Consider the following 11654-nt stretch of genomic DNA (forward strand, 5'->3'; position numbering starts at 1 on the left):
CAACCTATCTCTTCGACCTTTAACAACCATACATCCCATCAAGGTCACTCAGGTCCGCTGACCAGCTGCTCCTTGTTGTCCCTAGATCCAGGCTGAAGCGCAGGGGAGACCGGGCCTTTTGTAGCTGCAGCCCCCAAACTCCTGTTTTAAAATCCTGTCTTAAAACACATTTCTATTCTCTGGCTTTTAAATCACTGTGAGAGTTGCCTTTCTTTATTATTGTACTTTGTGTTTTAAACATGTGTTTTGTTTTTTTACTGTGTTGTTTTTATGTTTTTTTGCTATATTTTGACTGTTCAGCACTTTGGTCAACTTTAAATGTGCTATATAAATAAATTAAAAACAGACAACACATGTCCATCAAGTACAACCACCATTATCCACATCCATTCGAACAGTGCTTTGTTCAGTTTCTTGTAACTGTAATGTTTACAATGGCTGTAGTGTTGAGGCATGACTGGCTCACTGGTTAGGTCTTAGCCCATCGAATGATGACAGTGGAAGTGATGGTAGTCCTACTACACTACTTATCTCACTTAGATACTGTAGAAGTTTAAGACTAGCAAAATACTTAAATTGCAAAGTAAGACGTCGACAAGGTTAAAAAATATATTAACTACTCTGACATTATTGCTGACTTCAAACTAGAACTCTATTTAATATTGCATTTGTTTTTATTGAGTTGACGTCAAGTTTAAAAAACAAATATTGAGTTGAATTAAACCCTGTGTTTCCTCCTGGGGTTACGGAGGGAGTGCAGCAAGCACTGAAAGATTTCTGTCGTAACTGAGAATGTATAACACAAGAAAAAAGAAGTATGTATTTATTGTTATTGTGTTACCCCGGTCATGAATGAAATCTGTTAGATGGAAATAATTCTCTGGAGTTTTGTCCAAGGGGGAATTGAATATGACAAACAAGACATAAGCCAGCTCCAAGATTCAGTGAAGGGTAAAACAGGGTAATGTTCTGCTCTTGCTGTGACACTTTGGAAACTGATGGAGCTGCTTTCTAATCAGTGGGGACATGTTTCATTCCCTGTCTTTCTCTGTTTCCCCCGTCTCTTCACAGAACCGGAGAGTGGTGACCTGACAGAGAGCTTGGTAGAGGCTGCCCAGAAACACTGTGTCAGACTCGCATGTCAGAGGGGACAGCTGGCCCATCATCAGAACAGGGAGGATGCCGAGGTGAAAAGGGAAGGGCATCGGCGAGCAAGCCTCCATACTAAGGAATCAGCCGGTTACTACGCCACCAATCTGGCCGAGTCAGTACTGCAAGATGCCTTCATACGCCTCTCTCAAGATGAAACCTCCTTTGTTTCTGAGGCTGCTGTAAGCTTGTCCCTCTCTAGTTCCAACGCCACCGTTCCTTCAACGACCAAAGGGCCTTCCCAACAGCGCACCTGCTCTTTTGAACTCCCCAAGATTGTTATAGTTCAAAGTCCGGACAGTTCTGACGGGGCGGCCGAGTGGCCAGAGACTCAGGCGTCTCATGTGCCTGAACAGGATATCACTGCCAAAGTCAGAGAGACTCCAGAGGATGGGACACAGGCTCACACCCACCACCACAATGGAGGACACCCATCCAAACATGTAGAGGTGGCTTTGGCCTGTGCCGCCAGTGTCATCGGCACCATTACAAACCCACAGCTGACAGAACAGCTCGCGATGGAATCGGCCTCAGAGGAAGACACCGAGGAGGAGCTGCAGGAACCAGAGGAGAGAAGCGACTACTCCTTCTCCTCAGCCATGTGTGGCATGGCTCAGGTAGCTGGTGCTGTAGCAGCTGTGGAGCTAACGGAGGAGTCGGGGGAGTGCGGCAATTCTGACGCAGATTCCGCTGACGTCTACACGGCATCCCGCGGTCTGATGTCTGCTGCCGAAGCCTCCGCAGCCATCACGCTGCACTGCAGTGTGGCAGAGGGAACCAGTGTCGAAGCGTTTCGTGCCAACATCGCTGAGGTCCTACACAGGGAAGCAGCTGAGGTGCTGACTCAGCCGCAAGGTTACAGGAGTGTAGCCCACCTGCTGGAGGCCACGCATAACAAGATAGTAGATGGCATTACTTGTCCAAAGCAATCCTACATGGATGAAAGAGAGGTGGATGACCTAATAAATGAAGTGGCAGACAGCCTCTTCAAGCATGCTTTAGAGAAGGCGAAAAAGAAAAAAGAGCTGGAGGGTGCTGGGAAAGATGCACCGGGCCTTCAGGTTTTTCTGCAGGACAGTGTGAACACTTTGCTGTTCGATATCCTTTGTCTGACACAGAAGAAAATCTGTCACATCTCTAGATGTGACCAAGGGTCATTTGAGACACAAGAGGGGGATACTTGTGCTAGGGAGCCTGCTACCATCAAGGAGAGCAAGGATCCATTAAGTCAATTACAGTGCTTAGTTGGCCATGGCCAGTCCACTAATAGTGAGAACCACTGCAGCGTACTACACTTCACAGATAAGCTCAGCATGGGTCCTGGGCTGAAGGAGAAATATGTGCTTGAGGAGAGTGATCTCATTCCATCTTCATTCACAGCACACAGCAAAGAGCAGCAGTCATCATGCAGGCAAAGTCAGTTTAAGTCCACCTCTCTGCCTGCCAAGGACTACTCTGACTACCAGCAGATCCAGCAGGGCAGCGGCGCCATCAGAGAACCGTTGAGTGAAATCCAAGTTCATAGCACCGACAGGAGGGGACGTCTAGTGACTGGCAGCGACAGCAGACAGGCCTCCCTCACACCCCAGTCCTCTCTCAACTCCTGCAGCTCTCTGCTCTCCTGGAGAATGGATTCAGAGTCCAGGACACCTATTACCTGCTACGCTGATGATTTGGCTGCTACAGTGGTGTCCATGGCCACAGAACTGGCAGCCATCTGCCTGGAAAACAACACTGGGAAACAACCCTGGTTCTGTGCTCTGAAAGGGACGTCTACTGAAGGGCCGGAGGCCTACTTGATCCCTGCGTGCCGCACAGTGCTCAGGAGGAAAGAGGCTCAGAGCAGCAACGCTGCCTCCAAAAAACACCGGGCACCACGCCTCAGTGAGATCAAAAGGAAAACGGAGGAGCAACCAGAGCTGATGGAGCGGCTGGTGAACCGGGTGGTGGACGAATCGGTAAACCTAGATGAACCACAGGACCCGTTTGCCCTCTTTGCCTCGGAGGTCACGGCCAGGATCATGAACTGCCCCGAGCTTAATGTGGTGGATACCTCCAAAACAGGCCAGCCACGCAGCAGGTTGCAGTGTGAGAGGTGGAGCCGTGGGAAGGCGTCTAGCTATGAGAGCATCCCAGAAGAAGACGCAGACTCCTCAGGCACACCCAACACCCTGGGCCTTGGCAATCGTTTAGGTCAGAACTTGAGCCGCGGCAGCTCAATCTCTAAGCAGTCGAGCTGCGAGAGCATCACAGACGAGTTCTCACGGTTCATGGTGAACCAGATGGAGACGGAGGGCAGGGGCTTTGACCTTCTACTGGACTACTACGCAGGGAAAAATGCCAGCAGCATTCTGACTGCAGCCGTACAACAGGCTGCATCAAAGAAAAACGGCCACCTTAATGTCAGGGCCACATCCTGCCTTTCCAAACAGTCGAGCACGGAGAGCATCACAGAGGAGTTCTACAGGTTCATGCTTCGGGACACGGACAAGGAAAACAGAGAGTATGGCATCGCCAAGACAAAGGAGTGGAGCAACAGCCTGTTCCCCCCTTCTCCCAGAACACCCTTCTGTATACGACAGTCCTCCGTCCCCGACCGGCGCTCCTCCGACTCGCGACTGACCGTCAACTCGCCCATTAAAGCAAACTCCTTTGACGGATTCGCCCGCAACGTGCACGGAGACACGCTGAATATCTTCCCCACCAACTCCGTGTCGTCCAGTGGACTGTGTAAGTCAGACTCCTGCCTCTATCAAAGGGGTAAGACCGACCACATTACCGATATGCTGATTCACGAGACCTGGTCGAGCTCCATCGAGTCCTTGATGAGAAAGAACAAAATCATTGCTGATCCAGAGGACAGTATTGATCTGGAGGCGGCAGACTTCCAGCCCCATGTGCAGCAGTTTGCCAACCGCCTGGCAGCTGACATTGTAGATATTGGCAGGTCTGCCTTGGGGGGCCAGCAAGATGTAGCTGGGGGTACACCTGGGTCATACTCACAGCCGCACATGCCCGTTGGCGAAAGAAGGAGGGGGTACAAACAATCTCATCTAAGTTGTAGTCGGAGTAAATCCAGCCAGGAGCAAAGTAGCGCTGGAGTAGGGTCTGGGACTAGTGACAGCAGTGCACCCCGGGTGAGGGGCCCCAGAGATGTGCCACTGATCCACATCGAGGGAGATCAAAGGGATGAAGAGACTCTTTTAAACCCTGAAAGGACAGGAGGAGGACCTCAGGAAACACCCCCAGATGTGTCAGCTACCAAGCGTACGGAGAGAGTTACGGCCAACGGCAGCAGGTAGTACACTGCTCACAATCCCTCTGTGTTAGAGTCAGACCTTTTTCTATAACCCATCACCAGAATCATCATGCTGTAGAGGTGAAAAGTAGAGATTAATCTGTCTAAGAGTGAGAAATGAAGAATCAAACCTTATTTTTAAGGTAAACATTAAAAGTTGTGGAAGAAAAATTAGCACTAAACGAATGAAGTATAAAGCTATTTTTAGAGTTTGATCAAAGAGATGTCAGGTACACAGACGATCCATTCACTGTGAAAAGGGATCTATTTTAGCAGCGTGTGAGGTTTGACAAACCTTTGGCTCGGCTTTGACTCACACTGTCTGGGTGATGAACTGTGTGCGCAGAAAGCTTTTAGTGGCTTCATCTTTTATCCGCCTCGAGGCCTTTTCGTCTCACCTTGATCGGTACAAACTGCACTAAAACCACAAGAAACTCGATAGGTGTTTAGATTACATTGACACATTAGATTAAAGCGTGCTTGAGAGAAGTTGTTTTGGCAGCAGTTTAGCTGAAGAATGGTGTTTATATGAAGTCAGTTCATTTGTAATAAGGGTATGTAGTGATTAATATATATTAAGACATGGTCAGTCTTACATGTCTTATTCAAACCAGACTGACATTTTAGCAAGACAAGCAAAATTCACGCTAATTTTAGAAACTCAAAATGTCTGAGTGGCCTTTCAGAGGAGGCAGGAGAGCGTAAACTCTGCCACAAGACATTTTTGTGGATATTCTGATGAAGACTGGAGCAGTTCATAGTGCGTCTCAGTCTGGAAAATGTATGTGGAAAGAGATGCTAATGTGTAAGATAGGAAGAGGAAAATGTAACATCTATATGATATGTGTAGAATGAGTTGTGATTTGTGGGTCTTATATTGAGTGTTTTAAAGTAAATAAGACTTGTTCAATAGTGAATGAGAGTAAAACTGCTGAAAGGCTCCCGGGCCACAGGAGAGTCACTAGACACGCTCCTCTTCACTTGACAATACATGTAATCCAGGAACAAGTGGAGTGGATCTGTTTGTCCCTTGTGTAAGAGTGGAATCTCAATCAGTCGCCTAGTCAATAAAAGCTGATTTCCCTCTGGAGTTGTCGAGGATGGCAGCCCTCAATCATCTGATTATAACTTAATTTAATCAGTTTCCAGAGAAACACTGAAAATCCTCCGAGAGTGCAGTTTGCTGATGCGTTAAAGATATTGAAATTAGCGTTATTTTTATGTGGTGCAAAGTTATTTCAAGTTCCAAAGGCTTGTCATTTGTATGAAGTTACTGTACTGTATCTATAATTTTTAGATACTGTCCCGATACTGGCTTCATTACTTAGAATGTGTTTTAGGAAAACTGTTTACATGAGTAGTGAACAGAGGAACAACATTGGGGGAAACCACAGATGTATATACGTAGATATCGCATTGGCTGCTTCAGCCTGTTGCTGAGATACGTCAGCGTCGCCGCCATATTGGGGAAGGCAGGACAGGCCTGTAAACACATACAAATGAATGGGGGAGCTGCTGCTTTTTGATAAAAAAGCACTATAACGGTTACATTTCTCAGCCGATTTCAATAAGCTGTTTTTAATATTCAAGGATTTATGATCTATGAGTAAGAAAAGACAGTTTTGTCTCCAGTTTTTTAGAATCTCGATACTAGGTTATATTTGCTGCTAGACACTCAAAAGAGTGTATATCAACGTTAGCTAAGCTTAACATTACATGAACTGAATTACTGGCATGGTGGAAAATAATTAATTTTGCTGAGAATTAAAGTTACTGTTCCAAAACCCCAAGACATGACATCAGCTATATTGTTTGCGATATTAGACACACATGTACACACGTACATTTTTAAGTTTTAAACACACGATTATGTTAGACATTAAGATCTATATGCTAACATCAGCTTTGGTCGAGGATTAGCTAACAATAACAAACCCTTGCTACCAAAGGTAATAATGTGTTATGAGAGTTTGACTTTTTAATATGGTATCAACAGACGGACCGGCCGCTGATCCATGAACTGGAAGCAGTTACGTAACTGAACTGTTTTTCAACATACAGTCAGCTTCCCCATTCACTTGTATGTGTTTACAGGCCAGTCCTGACCTTCCAACTATGGCAGCAACATTGACGTACAATCCAAAGACCAATGCTGCAACTACGTATATATATATATATATATATATAGATATAGATATATATATCTATATCTATATCTATATGTCTCTATATATATATATCTATGAGGAAAACAGCCAAAGTAACCACACATTCCAGCAGACACTGTGCAAAACTATTCGATGGCCATTCCCACCATCTTGCGGTTTGCTCTCCCCAGCAGTGAGAGGGACAGGCCAGCTGTGGCGGTGGCTGCAGTAGTGAAGAGCGACAAGCGTTCTATGAGTGCTAGCAGTGAAGAGAGCATGGGGAGCTGGTCCCATATAACCCCCGAGGATGACCCCCACGAGGAGACCAGTAGTTTTATCCAGCTGAGCGAGGGGTCAGTAACCGTTGCTCCTTGATGCCGCTCCAAACGCTGCTGCTCCCACCCTCACCCCACTCTCATTGGCCCATTGCTACTGACACCTGTGCCCTCCTGTGCCAATGCTAGTTTTTACTCCCCGCTGCTGCAATATCCACGCCTGCTTAGGCGGTGTATGGCAGAGAGCTTACTCCACAAAGCCCTCTCCATAGCTCGCATACGGGGCTTTAGACCCTGCCTCTGCACCCCCACGCACGACTACATGCAGTCGTAGGCTGCAGTGGTTTCGGGGCTCTGACCTCTCACATCAAAAGCCTCTAGTTCAGAACATTTTGCTGCACCATTCTCTGCTTCATCAAATTGTCATTCGTTCTAGCCAACTACACCAATTTTTTTTTTTACTTTGAGTCACTGCTCTGTGCTTGCTAGTTGAAATATACTAACAGTAGAAATGGCCCTGTTTTCACTTTATGTTAAAACAGCTTGTGATTATGGACCAAATGATATTACAAACACCAAAATAAGCCTTTTAAACTGCATATTTAAATGCATTTATTTCTAAAGATACTGACGTGCAGATTAGAGAGGAAAGGGAAACTGTTCAGTGTGGCAATGATATAGGACAGGGGTTCTCAAACGTATTACTCAAAGGTCCGCGTCTGATTTTTTTATTCAAGGTCAGAGGTCCGGTACAATTGGCGATAACAAAAAATTTCGATCAACTCGCTTAAGTCCTGCCCTACTCTGCGTATGTGTAGGCTACTCATTATCGCAATTAATTAATGTCACATCTCTTGTGATTGGGCCAGCGCAAAACCGAGGCAGACAGTTGTTATTTCTGACTCTAAAACTAGTTGTAGAGATTGTGTACTAGCAAAAACGAGACAGTTTCAGTATCTGCGACTTAGGAGCTGATAGAAAATTCTCCGGTGTAATGTAAGTATGGCAAGCTGTTTTAACATTTAATAGCTAGACAGGATATTCATTAAAGATATCTGCAACGTCATTTTGACTAGGCAAAACTCTAATTTTAGATATCCGTAATTACATTTTGACTAGTACAATTCAAACTACTTTTGCCATTCATGTGTATGGAGTTTTTTTTTTCATTACAGATATCCACAATTCAGTTGCGGATATCCGCAGTTCACATCGCGGATATCCACAACTGAATTATAACTAGTCGTAATTTAGATATGATATGATAATTAATGTTATGTGTCCAGCTCGGAGCGCGGCTCGTTTTGATTAAAATGAGGTAGTAGCTCGTTGTCTACCTGACTACGGATAGAAAGAGCCGTCGTTTGTGTTTTAACAATATTTCGCTTATGAGTTATTGATCCCAGAAGTTTGAATCTGGGAATATCTTTACAACTTTACCGAACTATTCACAATGTAATTACGACTAGTCAAAAATGCAGTTGTGGATATCTCTAATGTTCACACCGGATAGGTAAGCTTAGCTATTAAATGTTAAAACGGCTTGCCATACGTAAGCCACATTAAAACCACATTCATCTGGTGACAGGATCGCTGTGAATGACCTCCAGCTACACATTGTGAAATGTCACTAACAATTTATTGATCAATAGAAACATTTATTTAGAAAACGCTACACTTCATAGCATATTGTATTCTTAACACAAGGTATGGGCCGGGTCCGGATTGACTTTCTGTTCGGTCCAGACTTTGAGAAGCCCTGATATGAGATACTTGCTTTTTGCTTAATTAACCTTAGTTAGTAGTTGTCTGCACCACCATAACACTCGCTGCTCCTTGCAACCTTTCCATCTACCTGCTTACTTTAACTTCACCTCATCCCCCCGATCCATGTTGTGACACACAAGGGCGCGGCTGCCAGCCCTGCCCGTCCACCCTACCCGCCTAAACTACCTCCAAATCTCCTCATCCTCATATTCAGACAGGCTTTGCTGCTGGACTAAAATCACCAGCTCTCCCACCTTGAGCGTCTGATTCCACTGCAGCTGCTATTTATATGTTAATCACCAGCTAATGAACAACATGATCTGCATCGCTGCGCCTGGTTATTGTTCTCTTCACAAGTCAGTGATCATGTCGGACGTCTTGAGATAACATGCGAGTGACGCTGTCTGTTGTTTTTTCTATTGGTTAACAGGAACGGAACCAGCAGCGCGTCCAGCCTAGGCCTGGCAGACCTGGATGCTTTTTCTGACGTGCCCACTCAGATCACAGTAATCAGGTAACTGTCACTGTCGCGGGCCGGAGCTGAAATATTTCTCATTAATGTCTCTCTGATGCCCTATAATGACATTTTTTCTATTAGGACAGAAAATCTGTAGAAGGTATATTGCTTTTTCTCATTTTCTCACCTAGAGCACAGCGGTCAGGTGTCATGTGACTGTAATGAGCTGCTGGACTAACACTCATACACATGACATCTAGCTAATTACATATTTCGTCATTCTGGCACAGATAATAATGTTCTGTTTTAATAGACTTGTGATTTTTAGGTTGTAGCGGGCTCAGTTTTCAGCGAGAGTGAAGATACTGGCATCGTATGAAACTAGAAAACCTGAAGAATCCATTGGTCATACTAGTTTAAGACTAGATTTATTTTTCTTAAACTCTGAAATGAGGACATTTCATATGAAGAGGGGGAAGAATGTAAGATTAGATTTATTTTTGTAAAGACATATTTTATACAGTGTACATATTGTATTCTGCTCTTTAAGTTAGAGATGGAGCTATATGGTTTGGCGCACCTTGCGTGCTTGTGGGATGAGCGATGGTTAAGATTGGCGGAGGGATATGAAGTGAGGTGCCACCTTTTGAGTTGTCCTACGCTGAGTGGAGTGATTAAAAAGGGGATCCTGTTGAACAGACCAAGCTCTCCCCGTGCTCTTGTTCTACCCACAGCCCTACAGGAGTTTAATTAAGTAATAAGTAAGGTTATAGTTATAGTTACTAGCTTGTCATGAAGGAGGCTAAATAACCCACCAAACTTACACAAAAATGTGGCGAGTAAGAACTGGCATAGCCATTTTCAAATGTGTCCCTTGACCTCTGACCTCAAGATGTGTGAATGAAAATGGGTTCTATGAGTACCCACGAGTCTCCCCTTTACAGACATGCCCACTTTATAATAATCACATGGAGTTTTGGGGCAAGTCTTAGTCAAGTCAGCACACTGACACACTGACAGCTGTTGTTGCCTGTTGGGTTTGAGTTTGCCATGTTATGATTTCAGCCTATTTTTTTATGCAAAATGCAGAACCTGTGAGGGTTTCTGGACAATATTTGTCATTGTTTTGTGTTAATTGATTTCAAATAATAAATATATACATTTGCATACAGCAGCATATTTGCCCACTCCCATGTTGATAAGAGTATTAAATACCTGACAAATCTTCCTTTAAGGTACATTTTGAACAGATACAAAATTTGTGATTAACTATGGACAATCATGCGATTAATCGCAATTAAATATTTTAATCGATCAACAGCCCTAGTAAATAGCAATAGACATTTTTGTGTTTTTGCGCCATAAACCCATAATGTGGGTTTACATTTTTACATTTTGTTTTTTGTACGGATTAAACAAACAAGATATAACGTGTTACTTGGTGAGCGTTAGAGGTGCTGGTTGGCAGATTTTTTTTAACCTTCGGACAGACAGGCTAGGTGTTTCCCTCGGTTTCCAGTCTTTATGCTAAGCTAAGCTCACCAGCTGTTGGCGGTAGTTTCGTATTTACCGTACAGACATAAGAGTGGTATCGATTTTCTCATCTAACTTTTGGCAAGAAAGTGAATAAGCTCCCAAAATGTTGAACTATTAAAGTGATACTGTTTGTTCCTGTAACTTTAAATTGGTATTTTTTTATTTCTCACAGTGAGGAGACAGAGAAAGGACGTCTAGCAGGAACAAAGGAAAATGTCTTTGGTAAGTGTAGTGATGGCTTCTCATGTCATCTCAAAGTTATCAATTTCTTAATTGTTCACCTCCTTCGTCAGCTTGAACATCTCCCTACTAACGTAGAGCTATCTGTGATTAATCCCTCAAATGGATGTGTTTGAATAGAGGCGATTCTCCGCTCTGAATTAATCAATCAATCAATAATTGAAAAAGGGCCCGTAGTTCCAGAAGTGTCTCAACACAAAGTTCATCTTTGTTTAATGTCTTACACTCCAACAAAGATTATCTCGAAGCAAAACTGAGCCCAGGATATTTCTATTTTATGAACCTGGCGCCGTATGATCATATGCAAAGGTTTGGCACGTTGGCTTTTGATGTCCAAGCAAGTATGAAAGATTGAAATGTCTGTGCATTAATACAGCGCTTTGGTGGTGTAGACAACACAGTTATCATTCAAGGTGTGTTATGTAGGGACGCCCTCCTACTACAATATCAAGGTTCATTTGCTGTCATTGTACATCACTTTGTTGCACAATGAAATGCAGTTATAGTCCCTTTATTCTACACAAGAAAAACACAAAAACAATAGTGCATTCCTGTCTCCTTTTTATTTTTCAGAGAGGACAGCAGGCGGCAGTAGTAACCTCAGGGTGCTGTTGGTGGTGAACTGCGACCTTGAGCCTGAGTGCGTGGACTCGGAGCTGAGAGTGGCCCTGCAGTGGATCGCTGCCTCCGAGCTGGGCCTCCCTGCTCTCTACTTCAGGAAGTCCAAAGAGAAGAGGGTTGCCAAGGTAGGCACAGCTTTCAACTCAAACACATGAGAGCAGGGG

The 11654-nt window shown here is 44.3% G+C and overlaps 1 protein-coding gene across 3 annotated transcripts in view; it reads left to right on the forward strand.

The window, feature by feature from the left end:
• The window catches only part of LOC119491759 (SPHK1 interactor, AKAP domain containing), a 61882-nt gene that overhangs the window by 48488 nt on the left and 1740 nt on the right, over positions 1–11654 (forward strand). For 2 of the 3 annotated variants that reach the window (XM_037775968.1, XM_037775969.1), the window contains exons 7-11: positions 1072–4447; positions 6786–6947; positions 9067–9150; positions 10802–10851; positions 11443–11615. In XM_037775968.1, coding sequence (XP_037631896.1) covers positions 1072–4447; positions 6786–6947; positions 9067–9150; positions 10802–10851; positions 11443–11615 — 3845 coding nt within the window. The remainder of the gene's footprint in view (positions 1–1071; positions 4448–6785; positions 6948–9066; positions 9151–10801; positions 10852–11442; positions 11616–11654) is intronic. The other variant, XM_037775970.1, reaches the window with a different exon arrangement.

The sequence above is a fragment of the Sebastes umbrosus genome, chromosome 7 (genome assembly GCF_015220745.1).
Source record: "Sebastes umbrosus isolate fSebUmb1 chromosome 7, fSebUmb1.pri, whole genome shotgun sequence".
NCBI classification, from domain to species: domain Eukaryota; kingdom Metazoa; phylum Chordata; class Actinopteri; order Perciformes; family Sebastidae; genus Sebastes; species Sebastes umbrosus.